The sequence below is a fragment of the Anopheles funestus genome, chromosome 2RL, assembly GCF_943734845.2.
Source record: "Anopheles funestus chromosome 2RL, idAnoFuneDA-416_04, whole genome shotgun sequence".
NCBI lineage: Eukaryota > Metazoa > Arthropoda > Insecta > Diptera > Culicidae > Anopheles > Anopheles funestus.
Genome location: NC_064598.1, coordinates 86764774 through 86787153, shown reverse-complemented (window position 1 = coordinate 86787153; position 22380 = coordinate 86764774). Strand labels below are relative to the sequence as shown.

Here is a 22380-nt window from a genome sequence, read left to right as displayed (position 1 = left end):
GCCGCAGTAAAAGTGCAGTGCAGTGTTTACCCGTGCTTTCCTCGCCCGTCGTACCGGGCATGCGCTGCTACACGCTCCACCAAAGCGGTTCGTGTGTTTATGAATGGCAAATACGCTCACATCATATGCCACACAACAGTCCTATACCGCTCGGATCGGAATAATCAGCGAGAGCACAGAGAGAGCAACACACCGAGCTCGGGTGGTCAGCTAAATAATCGCTTAAACCGATCCGTTCTACTTATCGGAAAGTATATCACACTTCCTATATAGCGCTCTCCGCACAGCACAGTAAACAGGCCGAACATTGCAAACTTTTCGAGCAGCTCGCAAAAGCATAACTGCTCGAAAATGGTAACTTCGCTCTCGTATTTGGTGCTTCGCGGATAGCATACTTCCGTGGACCAAAGCATACTCGGTGCTGCAGCAAACCGTGCGGAGTAACCGTTTAACCGTCATTGCGTACGGATCAACTGCCGGGTGTGCGTGACCTGTGTGTCTCACTAGCCGCATCGACGTGTCGTCGCGTGTCACGTTGGTCCTGTACCCGTTGTTTTTGCGATGGTGTTGGTGCTGGTAGCGTTTATTGTGTGCCACGGTGCGAAGATAATGCTGCAGTTTGGTGCGTGATTTTTTTTTCTGTTGGTTCGTGTGTTGTCTTTCCCTTGTTTGGCTTATGCTAGATGAAGTTTGGTGGATCGTTTATGGTGTGAATGATAATTCCGGCGGCTAGAAATACTGGTTGTAAACGGCCCTTTCCAACGACTATGAGGATTAAAAGTGGATTCTCCACGAGAGATTGCTCCTACACTGCAGTAAGTGGTAGTTTTGGGCAGATTGTATGGGTGTCACTTGATGTGCGATAGTTAATAAACTTGCCCAATTACTTTGAGCTTTGAAGTAGGTCTATATAAAATAATCATCCTTAAGGAAGATTGTGACAATCAGAAGTGTTGTTTAAACATTATTTCAATATTTACCACAACCGTGACAGTGTTTAGAAAACGATTTGTGAAATAAAAGCACCCCCAAAAAGTTACACAAATAACGAGTGAAATAAATCATGCAAATTGCAGGCAAATTTGCCGATAAAACGCTTCCCATGCAGTGCGCCTATCTGTGACCACGCAGATAATGCAGACAAGTTTGTTGTTGAACTGCATTTAATCAACCATTTGGCCGAGTGAAGCTTCCATGCAACCGCGGATAGTAGCGTAGATCAACCAAAGGATGGTGCAATGAGTAAACAACAGCGGTAGAAACAAAAAAATAAAGCAAACCCTGCACCAAAGGTGGAAATGCGACGATAGGGAACACAAACCCATCCAAACCGTACCACGTGTGCACTGCTGCGTGTGTTTGTGTGTGTGTGTCTGTATGTATGTTTTGCATTGCAAAAGAACAACGGCAAGAGCGAGAGCGAAACGAGTAGAGATTGGGGCGGAAAAGGGCACCCAAAACAAAACTCGCGTGTGAGCGAAAAAGGCGTATAGCGTAGAATAACCCGTACAACCGTACCACAGTAAGTATTAGTGTTACGTTCTTGATTTAAGACCAATCTAAGAGTGAGAGAGGGAGAAAAAACAAAAGAGAGCAAGAGCCTGTTTTTCTTTCTTCGTTACACAGCCCCCTCCCAAGCTTTATCGTCACGTTCTCACGTGGTCGCACTATACCATACACCGCAACACTGTTGCACAGTTTTCCGTTGAGAACTTTTTCCCCCCCAAATCGAATCGGACGTCACATGGTACTGCAGCAAACCGGGGAAACTCCTATCACTGTATGCGTCTCGTGACGAGCTTTTTCTATCGCACTTTGTTTTCATTGTTTCGCGAATTCATACACCACCACCAGCACGGCTGGCAGCAGTCCATTGGCCCCGTCTGGGTTTACGTTTTGCGCGCTCCCGCGAGGGGGGAAAACAAGAAAAGTTGTGTCTACAAAGCGAATGGTGAATAATAGTGAATAGGCGAGAAAAAAAAACGCGTAACGTAACGGTAGTAACTTTCCCCTAGAACACTATCGACGGTACGATTGGAACGTATTTTTCTACCCGTTTTTATTCCTCCCCTTCCTGGTGTTCGAGCATTACCTAATAACTTTTTTTTCTCGCTTATCAACAATCGCCAAGCATGCCTAAGTTCCCCCGTATACAACAAGCATTCAAGCTTTCGGAATTCTTTCCCTCAGGGAAGCAAAAAAAAAAAAACAAACTTGCCTCTCTTTACCCTCGTTTTCCGTTGATTAACATAAGTGAGAAAATGAGACTTGATTCCGGTCCATTGGAGCGCAACCGATCGAGAATCAAATTACTGGGCGTCTCCATGGCACCAGGCGCCTCCATGTGCCAAAGCACATGGATGGTTTGTCAACCTAGTTGCGTGTCTTGATTTTTAAAACATCGATAATAAACATTTCCAAGCGCATGAATAATGATACCCGTAAGGAAATCGAGCATTAAAGGTAGGTTTAATTTTTAATGTGTGATTTTCTTGTGCTATAACGGGAATTACTGATTCACAATTCTAAGCACAACAATAAGGGAAAAGCTGTACCCGTTTGCTTAAACCATCTTAAAAGCTGTCGATGGTGTGAAGTATACTGAAAGCAGAAAAGAATGAATATTTAAAATAACGCGATTGAAAGACAACAAGGGCGAACAAAAGGAAATTCTCCGGCGATAGAAACCCAGGGCGGTAAACAACATTTCTTCAGCAACGACCACGTCTTTGTTTCGTGACGCGATCAAACGAATATTCATAATTCCAATCAATCTATTCAAACAGTATCGATCTTTTGACACGTCCTACCGTCTCACTGTCAACCTAGTTGCGGGTGTATCGGTTTCGGCGTAGAAACAGTGTAGGCTGTAACGAGAATTAGATATCAAACATTGTGGATATTTTGCAACAATGGAAGCCTGCAGTCAAAGGGTGAAACATTAACCTTTTTTTCTTAGGAAAAATATTTTTTCTTCTCGCTTATTGGTAGTTGTCTTGTTTATTCAATATCGCAAAAGGTTCCAGCAAATATAATAAGCATGAAATTACGGCGAAAACTAGCCATTAAGGGGGTAGTACCACTCTGGTGGCTCTGAAAAATATATGATTTTAGGGGCTTATGTTAAAATATAACTATTAATGTACAACTAATGGACAATTTCCCTCTTAATTTCCCATACATTTCTTGTGATTGTACGTAGAAATTTATTTGCACGTTCATGAATCAAAATTTAATAACTTGTTGAAGAATTAGTCAAGATAAAAGCTTGGAAGAGCAGGTTTTGAGTATTAATGCCCACCAAATTTACAATCATGGTTTCGCTACATATGCATATTATGTTTTGATATATAGCTCAACATGCCAAAAAAATAGCTTTTATTTAAATGGCAGCATGCACTACCCCCTTTAAGTAACAGAAATCGTTAGTAACGTTGTACACTAAGGCAACAAACAAAAAAGAAAATTCACCTTTAACAGAATGATTTATGAGGCACAGTACAGTGATAGGCTGAATGATTTCCATGTAAGTGTAAATGGCATTACTGAGAAAAATGAACATTAAACATCGCACAAGACACTCCTGACAAATGGTTTTCCTTACAAGAGTGTGGAACAAGATGTTCATTACAAGGAAACAGCCAAAAAAAAAAAACAGAAAAACCATAACTCCATATCAACTTTCCACGTTGCCAAGTAAATGGTAGCGACTTCATTGGTGAGATCACCAATATTGCTTATCGCGAAATAATTAACTATGAAAACGTTAGGAAGAACATGTCCTGCCTGACACTGCCGGACAGTAGAGATTGGCATGGCGGGAGTTTTTTTTTTATTTTTTCTTTTTTGATATATTTTTCCTCATACCGGAAGCAGTTCGAATAGCTGAACAAACATATTCGCTTCCTTGTTTTTTCCCTGGTCAGTGTACTTGATTTGTCAACATTTGCCCGTCAAGTGGCTTCGAGTTTCCCGAAGGGATCCAACGGGAGCCGGAAAACGGAACACGCCTGAGGCACCAAGCGACCAAGAGTTGACAGTCGAGAAGACAATCAGGGGAACCAGTAGCCTTCACAATGGGAAGATAAATATAGTTTTCACTTGAATCATATTACAACGCAATGAAAACGAAGCAAAGGGACGACAGCCATTTTCCACTAATGAAGAATGAAGTGTGCCACAAGATTGACCATGATTGGAAAACTTCCTTCCTGAAGCAACTGGTAAGGCGTGCGGTTTTCGAACGAATTGAAAGAAATGTTGTTTTTTTTTTCGTTGTTGCTGCCCTTCTCTATAATACGACGTGGGCGTTTAATATCGATGGAACCGTGGCTATGGAAGCCACGTTTCCAAGGGTAAGCGGGAAAATTATCGATTTCCTTCCTTATCAGCTTTGCAAGCGCCGGAATTGATAATCAGTTTCCTACAAAACGCTGTCCGTACATGTGACACTCACACAAACGGGGACCGGGATTCGTCTGGGAAGATAATAGCTTTTTCCAGAACAATTTCTCATACAACTACCCCACGGTTGAAGAATCTTATTTGCGATCAACGCCGAGAAAAAGATAGATTCGTGCACACAAGATGCACATCCGCACATCCTTATCATGCTCCTGGAGGAACACAAAAGCAACCACCCAGGCAGACCAAACTTGAAAGTCTTTGCATCATTTATGGTGCTGGGATGTTGCCACTATTAAGCAGAACTTGTGCCCGGTATGAAGGTGCCATCTTTTCAAAGTTTTAAGGCCAGTCGTATGTGTTGTGTTGATATGTCAGCTTTCTTTCTCTCTCTCTCTCTCTCTCTCTCTCTCTCTCTCTCTCTCTCTCTCTCTCTCTCTCTCTGTACATATGTGTGGCTGATGGTAATGGAACATGCACCTGGCTATGAGACAGTTTGTGTCAAAGGAAGCAAATTTCACATACTTTATACGGTGAAGTGTTCCTTCCAGACTTCCTTTCTCACGACACCTCTCCTAATTCTATTGCACGCTCACAATAGCAATAGCAACAAAAAAAACTTCATCACAAACTTATCAACTGTTGTCTGAAGGTTCAAGCCAACGTTGCCTTAAGCTACTCGAGCTTCGGAAGTATGAAAATTCAGTTTACACTTTCTTACTTCTTGTTGGCCATACTTTGCACGTTACATGTCTGGCTTCGCTCGCAGCGTACGAACCAGCGTAAGAAGTGATATTCGATTTAAGTGACAATGTGTCAGGCACAAGAAAACACGAACACGTACATACACACAAAAAAAGGAGGCGGAAGTTCTGGTTTTTGGACTAAAATATTTTCAACACGTTCGTAACAATTTCCCGGATGTTCATGAACATCGGTAATGCCTTAAAAAATAAATCACAAGTGGAAATAAAAGTTGGAAAAACGAAACCAATCGAAAGATGTACTACTGTGCTTGAGCTTCACGCGGTATGGTACCAAACGGAAAGCAACTTAATCCGAGAGGCAGAAATGAAAGCAGATAAAGAAACAATTTCCGAATTGTTTGTTGTAGGATAATGAGATTTTTATTCCAATCCTACAAAAAGTCGATACATTGGAAATTTTGTACCACGTCGAACATTGCTATAAATAATGGTTAGAACTTGCTCGATCGGTTCTCCTCCTAAGAACAAAACGTCGTGCAAGTGTGTAAGATGATAAATTGACCAAAGCAAGAAAAGGAAACGAAAACATTCGACAAACATTTAACTAAGTCCCGGGTGCTCTTGAAGTACTTCAAAATGGGATTGTTTTTTTTTTTTGTTGGTGGTTTCCCCCCCCCCCCCCCCCTCCTCCCTCTCACAAACCGCACATAAAATTATTTTTTTATTATTTCTACCACAGATGCGAGTGGTTATGTGTTATGGCGTGTTCATAAATTTTGAACATCTCAGACCAGGGTGAATGGAAGGAATGAAATATTGGCAAAAATTAATTCCATCATATCCCCCGGTTGCGTGCCTTGGTGGCATTATTAGAAAATGGACGACCATTATGTGTACTGGAAGAAACGGTTTTTGGCATGAACCACCTTTTGTGATTGGATCAGTGCTGGTACCATTAGCTGGTTTCGGTGAGTTTTGGCATATTAATAATGAAACATTTGACGCTTGACCACACAAGGCACCAAGGCAGAAAAACAGGAAATGATGAAAGAAAAACATTTAATACAAATATATTCAACACACACACAAACTGCACCTAATGTGTGTACTTATAGTAACATTAATGAATGAATTGATTAGACATTTCGTGAAAATGTATAAAAAATGTTACTTTAAATAACAAATGTTTTACAACATGTTGCACACAGTTGCTGTCTATTGATTCTTCTCACGAAGAATTGGTTGTTTTCTTTCCCTTTAACATATTCCTATTTCATCGAGAAAGATACGCAAAAAACCAATCGTATCTCTTGATTGAATTCCATACGAAACCATCCCGGTTCCGTCCTACTAGGTTCCGGGTCAGGGTTCAAACTGACCCCGATGCTTCAATCCTTTCCCCCTGATTGTACCAATTGAAATCGTTTCAATCTGACGTGCCAATGGACGACGCACGGGACAACATAATCGGGCTCATTATCGATGTATCTGCTACATCATCATCATCATCATCATCATCATCACGATCATTGTGTTCACCATCATCAGTCGTATTTGGTAGCGAGGAAATCTCGTGGGCGAGAAAATAACGTTAGCGAATGTAGAGCTGTCTTTGTGCCGTTTTCTCCAAGTCGAAGTCCGTTTTTGCTCGATTTCCGGCCAGTGGTTCGGGCTATTGATGGAGCCATTCAATTTTGTGGATGATGGCACTGGGTAAAACCACATATACCGGTGAAAAGGCTGTTTTCACCTGGTTCAATAAGGGGGAAAAAGAACAAACTGTGTTCGGTTGGTTTGTTGATTTCTTTTTCTTTACAATACACAAAACTGCTCAATTTGCATGGTGTATATTTACCTTAAAAAAGTAAGAAGAAAATAAATCTTACATAAGTTAAAGCACCAGTAAGAGGGTTTTGTTTGTGAACGTTGTGTATTAAAAAAAAACAGTGGCGAGTGAGTGATTTAACAACATTTTCTTCCGAACGTGTTCCCTAAAGCCAACAATGCGGAGCGTAAGAACAGAATGACATCTCTAGCGAAGAAACAGGTTAAGGTATGAGAATTCAAGGATGGAAAAGCCATACTGGATTGCCTCTAGGCCACAAATGCGTGTATATGCGGAAGCTGTCATCGGCAGGATAAACATTTTCTACGCGTGTACGTGCGGTTGTCCGTTCAGTGCGTTCGTAGCGTGTGCTTACCTTTTCTCCCATATGACACAGCTTGTACTGTTACCGTAGGAAAACGGGTCTAGAATTGTTTTTTTTTTGGTATCTTGTGTAGATTTTGAATTATAAAAATAAGATTACTTATAGCAGGATGGAAAGCTAACCAGATTTATAACTCTAGTCAGATGTAGATCAAATCCGTTCCCCTACATCCGATGAAGTACATTCGAGCTCGAGTAAATTCTTGGAAAATAAACTTACATCAAAGTTTGATGTCAAGATAAAATGATTTACATTAAAACCCGTCTAGTGGTTTCATATATTCTGCATGTAAAAAGCACAAACCTCAATAAAAAAGGAGCTCAACCCTGCTTTAAAAAAAACACATCTAAAGCACTGCCCAAAAAATGAGAACTGATATGCACAGGTGGAAATTTGCTGAAACTTACCTTTTTTTTTCCCCCATTTTCGGGAAAACCCACACGGATTTGCTGAAACGACCAGAGGAGGAAAAAAGGCTCATATTTCTGTAGTAGCTGCTACTGCTAGTGATGTGCAGCCATCCCCGTTTTCATGTAGTTTCGTGGTTTAGATAAAGTTAGTATGAACACATTACCTTACCAACGAAACTTTAACGATAGAAGAACGAACCGGTATAAAACTTGTGCAGAACCAAATTGCACCGTGTCAGTAATGTTCGTTGTACTCAAACTCTCAACCAAACACACACACACACACCCACATATGTACAAAAAAAGGGAAAAAGCTAAAAACAGTTCAGTGATTTTTGCATTGCTAAGCTTTTTCCGTCATATGCAGCCAAGAGATCGGAAGGAAAATCGTGAGTGTGGGAGGAAAGGGAGAAAAACAGATAATCATAAATGAGGGTGCTTTTCAACGGTACCGTGGACGGACCCACCATAACGGCATGTGTATCATGCACTAGTACTGCGCTGCCCGTTCTCATTTCCGGTGAACCATCCAGGAAAATGAGTTTCCCGCCATTTGAGTCGTGTGTCATCGTTTTTCGCTAGTTTCACGAAAGTAGTTTCGTGTTCATTTTTTTACCATTTCAACCCTTCACACCACTAGTTGCTGAGAGAGAACGGAAGTGTTTATGAATTGAATGCACTGCAACTTACATCGAGATGCTTAATTAAAGTTTTTTTTTGCGGAACTGGGTTTTTTTTTTAATTTTTTACAACCGAGAAAGTTTATAAACAGCTTTATGGAAGATGAGAAGGAAACGTTGCAATAACCATTAAACAAGTAAAGCATTTTATTGGATCACGTCAAATGCAATATAAAGTGTCGATTCCAACCTAACAACGCTTCGCACTAAACTCATAACATCACGATCATGTGATGCAATATTAACGCCATTTAAGTAATGAATCTACGACCCGTCGTTTACCACCTACCGTACCCGTTAACGTCATTGCGTTGACAATAAGGGACAAAACAGACAAACGACCGGCTCACACGGACGTCGAACAATCGTCAACAAAACATACATATGTATCCTCACCCCCCGCCGGGGGGGGGGGAAGGTTGGTAACATGGCGGACAATTATATTTTCGTCGAATCGTTATTGTCTTCCGATGGATGGGCCATGAACGCCTTCACCTTCAATGAAAGCTAATTACATTTCATTCCAGCAAAACATCCAATTCGGTACCGTGATTTGCCATTGTGAAGAAGGAAAACATTCGCTTCTGCCTGCCATTTTGTTTTTCCCATGCCTAACCCTTGTTTTTCCCTAATTTTGATTCCCTTGGGTACGATCGAAATAATCGCTAGCTAGAAATAGCTGATTTATTAATTTTAATTCCACCCCCCACACTTCTTTGTCGTTTTGTGAGGTTGGCGTGAGCTGTTTGTGATGAAATAAATTGAAATTTATTCCACTCCTCTCCATTCAGCACAATTGTCCTTTGTTGTGTTCGCTTTTGAAATGATGCAAGACGTGAACGCTGGAGCATTTCTAATATTCTCTACGAAATCAGCAAGAGTAACCGTGACAGTCATTTCACCGTAAAAGAAGTCGACTGACTCATCCGACTCTGTTTCTCGTCTAAGTAATTTCTATAAACGTTCCCATTCCGCAAGTAATGAAGCACTTGGTGACACTTCCATTTTTACTTTTTTTTGTTGCTGATAATAGACGGAGACAGAGAGAAACGTTCGCGTGGAATTAATATCTTAACTCGATTAGGAATTTCAGAAGCACCCTAAGGTTTCGTTTACTGATGACTTCTCTTCAATTTTCTTGCTTTTTTTTGCTCGAATTTTTCTTCAGTGGGAGTTGTGAGCTATATTTTTACGGAATGTTGTTTTCAGTGAAGTCATCCAAGAATTCATACTATTCTCTTTCTATTTCTTCTCTCTGCCGCAATGAAGGCAAGGCACGAATGGCACGAATAGCGGACGACAGTGACTTCGAAGCGCTGAAACGACTGGTCGACAATCACGACGGTTGGACGCTGGAGCTGTCCAAATCCGACACGGAGGTTTACACGCGGCCAGTGCCCGGCTGCAACTTCAATATGGTAAAGATTCACACCGAGTTTGCCGACGTCACCGCCGACATCGTGTTCGATGTGCTGCACGATCCGGACTATCGGAAGGTTTGGGATTCGCATATGCTCGCCAGCGAGGAAATCGGCATACTGAACGTCAACAATGACGTCGGTTACTACGCAAGTGAGTAGTCCACTTCCGCAAGGAAAATCGTTTGATTAATTGTGGGTGGTGGAGCTTTTGGGGTGAACCGGTGTTGGCCGTTGTTATGTTCGCCTACGGATGCGATAAAATCGTTCGATAGCACACTTGATGGGCCTATAAACCCGAATGCCACTTTCGTTTCGCTTGTCTTTCACGCTGATTTAACCTTCAAAACCCTATTTTATTTCCCTTTTCAACACCAACCGGCCAAACTTTGTATTGGTTGCTTTAAGCACATTAAGAACCCAAACGCTTTTAATACGTCATGAGGGCCCATTTTCACCACTCGCCCAATATTTGGCGGGTTTTCTTTTTCTTCCGGGCATTATCGCGCCTTTTTAGCGTCACCGTGGTGATTACACCGTTGCACACGGTGTGGTCGTAAAGCCTACTTTCACCCGTATTAAGAACAGGTGCCCCGACGCCTCACAAACTCTGTACGTGAGGAGAGGTTTTTGGTGTTGGGAGGAATTGCTTTATTTATTCACTTACGTTCCCATCTTCAGTCAGTACGACGACCTCGGTTTAACCTCACATACCCAAACACCATTTGGTTGCTGGAGAGGGGTTCGAGGGGAAAATTTTCAGCACGAAAACTGGCTCCACTGAAATGGGACTTGAGTAAATTAATTTTTCATAACACCCCGAAAAACCCATGTTTGCGCGTTCGTGTGTGTGTGTGTGTGTCCGTGGCAAACATACACAGGTAGGCTGGTTAATGGCAGATTTACAGACCCATTAGCAGGTTCCGAACCTTTGCACCTTCATCATACTCGCTTATCTAAAAGGGGTAATAACATTTGCAGCTTATTGTGAGCAGGTTATGCTAATGCGGGAAAAACCGCGATGGTGGTTTAAGATCGTCTTAAGATCAACAGGATGTATATTTATAATAAAGCATGGGTTTTCGGGAGGTAAAGACCATTACTACAACCTGGCGAGCACACACAAGTCAGTAATTTGACCTGTGTCACACGTGACGTTAATGGCAATGAATTTAGGCTGCTCGTGAGTGTTACCACTTGTTAAGCGGCTTGCGATGATAATCTAAACAAGCATCACACCCATTTTCGTAGAAAAGCGTAATAAATAGAACTCTATTAATCTTTATCCATAACGCACTTTCTCCCGGTGTGCCGGGGTTCACATTAATTGAAAACGATTGGATCATATAAATTTGCCGAATTGTGGCATAATTGCCGTAAGGCATCGAAGAAAACTTTGCACGGGAAAATTTTACGATCGCAACAAAAACTTACCGCAAGAAATGTGAAACCATCTATTTGGGCACGGATAAACTTTTCTGCCGTAGTAATGAAAATGCCTTAGGAAAAACTTGCAAACCGCTCATTACCATATGCGCGCCCCAAAAAGCGACTCAACAAAACCAATTCACCAAACGTGGCTCAAAACAAACGAAAGAAGCTGACACGCTTTGATTTGCAAGCATCCTTACCGCCAGTTGGTTGGCTTTCCGAACACTTCCAGGTTTTCCTGTACGGTTTGCTCCTTTTTTTCCTGGAGAAAGATACTAATCAGAAATTCGCACTCACTGCTAAAACAAAACCAAACCAAAAGTTTCAACGTGTTCAGGCCCGGAAGCATGTGTAAATGTGCCACCACTGTGCCACCAGACAGAGCAACTCACTTTCTCGAGCTGTTTCGAGAAGATGTAAATTGGTTTAAATTGCTTGGGATTTTGCTTTACTTTAGCGAGTACGCCCAACCTGCCTTCCCCACACTGAAGGTGTTCGGATCAGTGAACACCAATAATACGCATCTGTAACAACAAACGGTTTTTTTAAAGAACGTTAACGCAGGAATATTCACGACGGATAAGCTATCGACGGGAAAGTTGTGGAATGCTTACTGATGGAAGGCAAGGACTGAACATCGGATGGAGTACCATTATTGTTGTAAAAAATTGATGAATTTTCCGATTTATAAGCACCCTGAAGGTGTACGCGAATGGCTGGTTTTGCTTTCGGTTTGGTTAAATCGCTGCAAATGGATCCTAAACGCCGCAAACATAATGACAGCAGCTGAAAGTGTTCCTTTTAATGGTGCAAGGACAACTTTTTCTGTCAATTTGTTTGTTGTAGGTTTGTGTGAAATTCTAATTTACGTTTAAAATATTTTTGTTGTGTTAAATATGTTTCATAATAAGCCTAGAGTACATAAAGTTTGTGACGCCTGAAGGTATGCAATCACAATTCTTAGGATCGTTTTTAGTGATCTAAAGAAGGTTAAAAGACAGATAGAAAGACGGTCAACGACTATGAAACGACAACGATTTCCAAAGCGCTTTATGAGGGAGATAAAATTGTTTTATAACTAGCAATTATGCAGCATCAATACAATATTCAAACTCCCCTTAAACTTAATTAATTTCATCATTTGTAAACAAGAGTGGCCATCAGCTTGGCGACACTACTACTTGTTGCCAACGTCAGTCAGCTACGAGTGGTTCTTTATTTTACGTTTATTAGTAAGTTCGATCCTAAACAATAGCACCACAATCCAGTACGGAACGTTTTTCGCATCCTAAAAAATGAAGAAATTCTCATAACACCAATTTCCCATGGGACGAAGAAGGTGATTGGAAGGATCCTGCTTATTTTTTGGTGCAAAGAATCTTCCTAACTTTGAACCATTACCGTCGAAAGCTTCTTGAGAATATTGTTTCATATTGTAAGACGCAACGAATCCCAACCATACCTTCCGAGCCCGAGGATTCTAATCTGGACCTCTTGAATGGTTTGATTATTTTCGGCAAACGATCGTGTCGCCCGATGGGACAAATGAGGTGATGAAAATGTTGGTTCCTTCTTTCTTTGCTAACCGTGCTTTCCGTGTTCTGATTTAAAGGATAATCGCGTGAAGCAGATTTACGAAAAAGTAAGGAAAATTGGACAAAGCTGGACCACATCCAGCAGCAACTTTGCTCCTCGTTAACTGCGCACGATTGAGGTAGAAATGTTCTATGATCCAGCGCTTTTGGGGGAGGAAAATCTACTGTCGGAAAGCTTTAGGCGAAAAAAAAATTCTAAAAATATCAAATATAAACCACACAGAGAACACTTTTGGCTAGGGCGTTGAAGCTAAAGATAAAACAGGCCCGGACGGTCTTAATTGAAACCAGTGCCGCGCTTCGTTACCGGCCGTGTAACAGCGTGAAGTTTACTTTGGTCCTCTCCTTCCCTCTTCATAAGCTCCCTTTTTGTTTCTTCGCCCACGCCGAAACAACTTTCGAGCATGCTTACGGGGGTGAAGAGTCTTTTGCTCTTCACCGCACGATATATTGTTGTCGCTTAGGGGATTTAACAAGCGAACATGAAACATCAAACCGTAGGAAATATACACCGTGAGCGGTTACATGATACCGTTTTCCGAGGACAAGTGTGCCGCTTTTTTTTTAAGGGTGTGCATGTTTCTTTTTTGTCACAAACCACCATAACCGAGAAGACATTATTTACTGTAGGAAATTGCTCGTCTTGTTAGTAAAGCATGATTGATCCGTTTCATGACATTTTGTTTTATTGTACCAAACAAAAAAGAAACAATTTAAGATTGCAAATCTCGTGATAAACACGGTATAAATCCAGTAGCGCAAGATAAATATACACATAATGAGCAACAACCGAAATAAGAAGCCTGACGAGGATGCTTTGCAATTTGAGGACACAGATGTTGGACACAAAAAAAGTCTTTTCGAGAGGTTTTCTCTTTAAAGTCGATGCAATGTATGTAGGAAAAATTTAAAAGAATGTATTAAACACGCTCAGTTGCTGACTATTGCAATTCCACAAATCCCACAAATTTTAATCCCATCTACAGGTCGGAAGTAATCAAAAACCTTTTCTAGAAGCTTCGGATTTTGTCAATCGCACTAACTGCAGCACCGATTTGTATCATCCGCGACATACGGACTCAGTATGTAACTTCACAAATTTACAGCAGGTTTAACTCCTCAACTACTCCAGCATCTCCATCGATAGCCTCCAAGTCCGGTACGTGTGAGGCCAATTTGCCCAGCTCCCCAATATTCCAAACCATCGCAAAGGTTTCTACCCGTAAACCGATTAATGGAGCAGAATATTCTTGGAACCGCTTCAATCTAATAACATCAAAACCCGGGGTTCGAGAAACCAGAAAGGGCAGCTGAGCCGAGACCGACCGTTCGGCTAAACCTGGGCCAGAACAAGCGAAGCCAACGTAAAACCACAAATTGAATTTACTGCCACATAGCATTGCAGGGTCCTGGGAAATCGACGCTATTACACAGCCGAATCAGAATGTTCGGCGTCCGAAGGTTTTCAAGTTTTTGCTACCGGGCGGAACAATTTGAACTGTGCAGAAATGGGACACAGTCACAAAGGAAAAAAGGTAAAAACCGGAGCAGCAAAATGTTTGATGTTGTTCCGTATGCCAAAATCTTAGAAAGCAACACAAATTTGCTCTTCGCCGAGCTAATTGATCGGTGGAATGAAACGCGCTCGCGCAAGATAAAATGTTGCTACTGACAATGTAGAGAAATTAAAGTCTTGGTTGAAGTGGTTGTCTTAAACAAAATTTGAGGGATAATTAAAGTCCTTTTTTTAACGTTACACCAAGTTTGAAGTCCTCTTCAACATAAGCATAATACGTAGAAAAATCCATCAAGAAGAAAATATTGAAAAGTAACACAAAAAAAGGAAAATTTTCCCAATCGCCGTCCGGGGTGTTTCCATTGTTTAATGGAAAAAACTTGCAACCGAAAACTTGTAGCATTCCTATTCCATCCCTCGAGGTATACGGACTTGCAGCACACTTGGAGTTGCGATACACGATGCGCCTCTCCAGGGGTCTCATATTTCACGCTCCGCGAGTGGATTAGCATCGGTTTTATATTTCTCTTTTGTTTTGTCATGAAGATGCACAAAGATGATTCGCTTTTCGCCATCCCCCAAAGGAAAATTGGAATTTTCTTTTCACATAAAGTCCGGAATAATAATGTTTGATTACTGTATTAGCATACTGAGTCACTCATGGTACGTTATTACTTATATTCCGCATAAAAGGATACTGTGACAATGTTGGTACTATTGTTTATGTAAATTACGATTCACTAACATTAGCACTTTTTGTATAATACATATATAGAAAAATTCAAACAAGCTTACAGTAGGAGACGTTTCCATCTGATCTTTATTCAGGACTTCAGGACAGAAATTCACCCAAAGACTAACATTATCTTCCTCTCTCTCTCTCTCTCTCTCTCTCTCTCTCTCTCTCTCTCTCTCTCTCTCTCTCCCTCTCTCTCTCTCCCTCTCTCTCTTTCTCTCTCTCTGTTCCTTACCTTCCTGTTTGTATCCACCAAAAAAGAAAATCATCCCAAGAAAAGAAAAACACAACTGTCTGTCATGTCCCTGCGGGATATTTTTCGAACTAAAATAAAAAGTTCCCAACTTGTGCATGTCGTAATTTACACGCAAAATGAAAACTTTTGCAATAAAGCTTTACGTTTATCATTCCTCGAGTTGTGCTAAAAAAAAAAAAAAACATGAACACACACTTTAGCGATTTGATCTATTCGAATGTGGCACATTTGAATTTTTTTTTTTGGGGGCTTTTTAAAGGATCGTTTATAAAATATTTCAATCATTTTCTCATCCAATGATGAATCACGATTCCAGTAATTTAAGGAATCTAATTTAACCAATAAAAAAGCACACAAACAACCCTTTAAATCAACTTGCAACATCCCCTTCCATCGTCAGCTAATAACACTCTACACATAGTGCATATCTGATGAAGTATTTATATCACTTCACACCCCTTCCGAAAACTACTCCCACGGCGATCATTAATGTTGGGCGAGGGGGAAAAAAATCTCAAAAATGTTTTTAACCATTTAACAATATTTACCCCGCTGCGGTATGCGGCAATCTTTCAATGGGGTGGTGGGGTTTCAAGAAAAGCCACTTGAAGTATGGCTCTGCAGGCACGCAAATACAATGATAAAAGAATGCAGGAAATGACGAGTAAGAGGGGAAAAGGGCACTGGCAGTGGTTGGAAAACATTTTACGAGTTTATTAAACCTCTCTATAGCGTGCGGTGCACGCGGCCGAGCCTTTGGGGCCAATATCCCTGGTGTTTATTTGCGCTCCGGGGCTTGTTTTTTTTCCGGTACACGATAAACCTACTAGGTAGTAAAGTAAAGTGAAGAATGCTGAAGTATGGTTGGATGCATACATTAAATACTTTTGCTGGCATCTTAACGGTATGATCGAGTTGTGAAATTTTAGTACCAGTCAATATACCCAATACTGTATTTAGGAATGCTGAATATTGCGAATAATAATATTTCAAAAACTTACAGATAATTCTGTATATTTGAAGTCTTAAGTAAGAAAAAGAAAAATGGCGAATATCCTTAAATTCTCAAGTACCAGAACAAGTGCTGATTGTATTTAATATTCACCCGAACAATAAAAACAAAGAGGAAAATAATTTAATCCAATCAAACGCAATCATTCGTATTCAAACTTAATTAAAAACCATCATTACATGTTCACAAACAGTAAACGAAGTTGTGGGCTAATAAAAACAGAACAAACAATCCACCGAATATTCCGTCACCACCTCATAAACACACGCGGGGAGAACACATAAATGCTACAATATTCAAACACTCCATTTTTTTTAGCCAACTTGACTTTTCACCTTACAACGGGCGGTGGTGCATTGGTGCGCCTTTTGCGCTTACCTTTCGGTACACTGTATTGAATTACATGAATTAGCATTTTACCAGCGCACCAGTGCAGTGCAGTAAAATGGACAAGCACACACACATACATATCCAAAGCAGCTGAATAGAGGAAGCTTCCCTATATATATACTACAATAAATTCATGTTTCATAAAAACACACACCGATTGTCTGAACTTTCCCAACCTACGGGCAGCATTATATTTTGCACCAAACGATCCCATAACATTCCCCCTTATGACGATGTGGTAACGTTATGATGGGAGCGTTTTTTTGTCTTTAGTTTGAATCGACAAGGTTTGAAAAAAAAAACCATTATGAATTTATGAATATTGAACAATTTCAATGGATGTTTATACAGCCGGAAAGGAAGATCAAAATTTTTGTATAAATAATTTAAAAACACAATATTTGACTATCTTTCTTTGTACAAGCGCATGTTTATTTAGTGCTATTGTATGCCTCGTTGCTCTAACGTGTATTATTTTTCATCTCCGGTTATTGAAATTTCAACGCTGTGTTTGTGATCGTGATGCACACTTTTAACAAGTTTCCTGTTTTTTTTTAACCTCAGGGACTAAATTTTTCCATTCTCTGGTGCGTATCGGTTTCGATGCAAATTTAAACGCTTTTTCCAAGTGCTTTTATCTAGCCTTCGTATGGCAATAACTACAAAAAAGGAAACTATGCACTTCATTTGTGATGCAAAATGACAAACGTTCGTTCGTATGAAACTCGATCACAACTGTTTTTTTTTTCTGTCTCAGGTTACGATGTGTTTTATCACTGCAATCGAAGGAGAAACAGCATGGAAAAGGTATTATGAATAATTTTCTTTTTTTTAATTCCAGTGTCCTGTCCACCTCCGCTCAAGCCACGAGATTTTGTCCTGCAACGATCCTGGCTCGATACTGGACCGCAAGGCGAACAGATGCTCCTATCCCGTTCGGTACCCCACAAAAACTATCCACCTAAGAAGGGTTACGTACGGTGAGTTTAAAAGCTGCAAACGATTTTCTTCTCCATTTTGCGCTCTTAAAGCTTAGCAGCATTTAACTAACGTTTCTGGTTTTTTACCCATTACAGGGCAATGTCGTACATTACCGGTTTCGTACTGCGAACGAATAAAAACTCAAAGACTGGCTGTATACTTAAGTACGTAGCGCACTGTGACCCGCAGGGTACGCTACCGCCCTGGCTGGTGAACAAGGTAACGCACACGCTCGGACCGCGCATGGTGAAGGACCTTAAGAAGGCGGCCCTAGGGTATGCAGGCTGGAAACAAACGCAACCGCATCTGCGAAAACCGTGGCGCTTTCCGGAAGAGATCCGTTGCCCAAGGATATCTATCGAGGATGTAAGCAAATCGCTCCTTTCCAATGGAAAATTACAGGGTTTTCTTGTTCAAGTGGTAAAGTTGATGTCAATTTCTGAGTACTTTTCAACTTGAAGTGGAATATGCTATTTTGGAGCTGAAATTTTACATTCTTATCCACATTGAACTCGAAAGAAAACTGTAATGTTGAGCCAATTTCTAGATTCTGTTCAAGTTGAATTGGCGTTAGTCAATTATTTGCAATCGATTCTGTTAACAACTTTCTCAACTTCAACTTGAATATATTCCAGAAATAGCTTCAACCCAACCTTGCTCGAAAACAGTGTAACCTCATTACAACAATTCTTATTTTCCCGCAGTGTCTTGATACGGTCACAGTTCCACTAGCACTACCACCAGCAACAGGGTCACCGAAAACCGTTCAACAACAGCAACAAACTACGACACAACCCCAACAGCAAACTCCAACCCAACGGAAGCTACCCCAGCTGAAAACGCAAACGAATGGTCGCGTGTTGCCGATACTGCACAAAAAGGCTCAATCGACACCGGCGTCACCGGTCGTGGAAGAAGCGAAATTTCTCAAGCGTGACGACCTGAAGGAAAAACTCGACGAAAAGCGCAAGGACGAGAAGAAAAAGCAAAAGGATTCCAAAGAGGCCAAAGCCAAGGATGGGAAGGAAAGCTTAAAAAGCACCAAGGAGCTAGAAAAGGAAGCAAAGGCAGCGGCGAAGGAAAGCAAAAAGCTTAGCAAGGCAGCGGCAAAGGAAGCGGCAGCCGCAGAAAGTGCGGTCGCGAAAAAGGAGAAAAAGGAGAAAGGTCTCACCAAGCGGAGGTCTTTGTTGAATTTGAAGTTTTAGTTAGCTGTAGGGAAAAGGTTGACAACGAGAAAGCAGTAGGAGAGAAGCATGCCAGAAGCGATAAAACTGGATTAGCTTAACTGGGGGTACATACAGGGTGTTGATTGAGACTTTATCAGTATTATGCATCGAAGAAGAATCGTATAAAAAGGCACAATCAATTCATGCTCGAATCGAACCCTGCCTTCGCAAGGAGAAGGGACAATTGGAACAAAATACAATAATGGGACGATACGAAAACAAAGATAAGTTTTAAACGCTCGTAAACCAAAAATACACAGTTACGATTTTTACTGCAGCCTATAGAGTTATACCAATCAAAATGTTGTACAGACACACTCCCGGTAACTGGTAGGGACAGTGGAACCCAACGTCGGTTGTAACTTCACCTTAGCGTTGTACAGTAACGCATCGAATCGCACCCAATTCCAGGGTTATCTGTCACACTTTATGGCATCTGTTAGGTTAAAAAAATTGTTGATCGGCTGCAAACATACGCACTAAAAATTAATATATTTTATCAGCATAATACTCATCAAATTATTGGTACGAACAATTACAATTTTTAGTACAACAGTTGCCTTCAGTCATTAGCTTTCGAACTTTGAAGTCAATTCTTGGCAACGATTATGTATTAGGCGGCTCATACAGATTATGGTTATTATATTATTTTTCGCAAAACCTCATTCAATTTATCTTTATGATGTGTAAATAAGCATTAAAAACCAATACGAACCGTGAACAATATCTTGATTGCTCCCTAGGAGTGTGTTGAATGTAAATGTGTTTGTTAGACCGTTAGGATAGTAAGTAAAACTGTACATCATGTTTGAAAATGAACCACAAACGAACAAAACCAAACAGCCATCGGAAACAAAGTGATAACATACTTAGAACAGCCTAGCTAACCGTTACTACAGTGCAACGGTTACATTGTGCTAAAAACTGTACTAAAACTAACCTGTACGTTCGGAGTGAGATCGTATAACTAAATATGCTGTTTTCTCACGTTTGCATAAAACGGCAACGATAAGAGTTAAGCCTGTCGGTGCATTAAAATAAAATCTTTGATCTCTATTCTAAGAAGATCAGTTAGATAGATCACACAACAAAAAAAGGAACGCGAACGACAATTAGAATGTAAGACTATTCTTAACGCTATCGCATCAAATTACTACTACTATTACAATAATTGTAAACTCTCCACCCCCTTTCCTGTGGCCTTTCCTCCTTTCTTCTTTAAGCTGTGTAAAATATTCACTAAAAACACATACAAAACGTCAGACTTATAGACATGTAAGCATGGGGACGATAAGAGACGAACCTTTTAGGTAGGAGCTAACAAATATGAGTAGAAATGGAAATGAAAGTTTTTTTTCCCGAAAAACGAACCAATTACTGTCGCGTTGTGATTAGTATGGAACGAAAACGATTTAAAAAAAACACGAAAAACAAAATGTCCGTTTGGTTGAAATGATGATAGTGTTGCGGTAGTGCGTATATTCTCTACTAAGGTAAAAAAAAAATATCCTAACGCAACAGGAAAGCGATCTCTGTGCGATCTTAGCGCAACGGTATCAATCATCAATATCGAGTAGATGTCGTGGCAACAAAGTGGCAACGCATCAACACACATTGTTGTAGTACAGTTGAGTCCTTTTTCTAACAACTCTCGATCACTTTCCGATCAATGGTTTTTATTTGTACGAACGTTGTAAGTGTATGTTGTGTGTGTCTGTTGGTATGTATAGTAATGTACTTTTTGCGTGTGAGTTTAGGTATATGCCACTAGTGACGTTGATTAGCAGCAGGACTGATAATAGTTGTGTGCATAAAGGAAAATGTTAAAAGGTGGTTCGGTGCGGTAAGCACTAACAGTTGGTAGTTGGATTTGTGGGAAACATTAAAGTTAATCCGGGTGTGCGAATGTGTGCTGTAATTACGTTGAAGTTGTAGGTTGTTGAAATAAAATCAGTCAAAACCCGATGGTGTTAAATTGAACGGAGATAAGTTTAGTGATTTGAGAGTATATGATGACTATAATTTTGTGAAGAATGACATGCTATATTCAATTTAATCTTTTTAATTCATTCAAATCATTGTAAAGAGCGAGTGCCTAATGGCGTTTAATACAGGTTCCTGACCTTGTAGAGACGAATCCAGCTTTGCATCGTGTAAGAGGCATTTCCGCATTGAAAAAAGCCTCCAGAAATAGCTTTCGATGCTTTATTCGCACTGAAAACTTTACTTCGGTGTGGAGAAATTTTACATCCTCAGCCGTGTACTTCAGATATAGCCAATCTGCAATTTAAAATACCCTTCAACTTCTGCAGAAAGGTTAGAGAATCGAACAGAAACCTCCTCGATCATGTCAACGATCTTCAAGTACATCAAAAGCTATAGATGAAGATCAAGGACAAAGTGGAGATCAAGGACCTCATCATTTCTCAGAATGGTCGGGATTTCTGACCGCCCTACCTCAATCCTGAAACCTCAATCATCAATATTACTGCAGAAGATGAACGTTGTAACGAAAAAAGTTCAGCAAAGACTATCATCCTTCTCAATATCTCTGATATATAACCCATAGATTTTTTTTTGGTAAAACCAATATCTATTCCTTAATAATTTTGGTATTTTTTTATATTATCTTGAAGATATGCTCCAATAATATTCAGGCCAAAACGAAGAGCATTGCTTTAAATTTTTAATAAACGTGACCCACTGGGACAATTTAGTTTAATCAATTAACTGTTTTACATTTTTTTAATCGGACAATTATTTTTTGTAATTCATATATTTATGTTGGATAAAAAACACAACTCACTAAGGACGTTTAGACCCCAGGCTTGTGGGTAAGCCATCAACAAGCATTTATTGCACCGCTGTTAATCACTCTACATTCACCTTATTTCACTCAAGTGTCAAACGCCTTTGGGAGTATGATAATGATAATATTTCTGCAAAATCGATGACCATGTATCGTTCCATGCATTGAAACGGAACCCCTATTGACAACAGTGCAAAGATGACTAAATTCTTGTGCAATATGCTTTGCATGTTTAATATTGGCGGGCCTTTTGTCGAAGCGACCATCGATAGAGACAAAGAGAAAAAGAGAGAAAGTAAAAGAAATTGAGCTGTACAAGAAAGGAAAACAAAATCCCTAATCCCAACACTATCTCCCATGACCTTTCCCCCTTCCCCCCTCCCACAAAGAGTGGCAGCCATTTATATCCAGCGCAATAAAGGCGGCAACCCCACAAGTTTTTCCACTTGACCGCCAGCTGGAAACGCTGGCCTGAAAAATGGTGTCATCTTACTCACCAACCGCGTGTTACCAGGCCTTCCCGAATCTTTCGCCTGCGCGTTACCACCGATCACCCGGCCGGGGATGGGGGTGGATGATGTGTTGCTGCGGGCGCGAAA

The 22380-nt window shown here is 40.6% G+C and overlaps 2 protein-coding genes across 3 annotated transcripts in view; one reads left to right on the top strand and one right to left on the bottom strand.

Moving 5' to 3' along the window:
- Positions 1-22380, bottom strand: part of LOC125775161 (phosphopentomutase) — a 57539-nt gene that overhangs the window by 12479 nt on the left and 22680 nt on the right. The gene's annotated exons all lie outside the window — the stretch shown is intronic.
- LOC125775169 (START domain-containing protein 10-like) lies at positions 75-20952 on the top strand. The gene is made up of 5 exons (XM_049445716.1): positions 75-1522; positions 9681-9983; positions 17607-17745; positions 17842-18112; positions 18451-20952. Exons 2-5 carry the CDS (start codon positions 9692-9694, stop codon positions 18949-18951), a joined length of 1203 nt encoding a protein of 400 aa, XP_049301673.1. The 5' UTR covers positions 75-1522; positions 9681-9691; the 3' UTR covers positions 18952-20952.

Excerpts from the sequence above, each read along its gene's own strand:
- LOC125775169 (XM_049445716.1), top strand. The coding sequence starts at position 9,692 with ATGGCACGAATAGCGGACGACAGTGACTTCGAAGCGCTGAAACGACTG. Across the intron at positions 9,984-17,606 it reads TGACGTCGGTTACTACGCAA|TGTCCTGTCCACCTCCGCTC; the intron begins GTGAGTAGTCCA and ends TTTTAATTCCAG. Across the intron at positions 18,113-18,450 it reads CAAGGATATCTATCGAGGAT|TGTCTTGATACGGTCACAGT; the intron begins GTAAGCAAATCG and ends ATTTTCCCGCAG.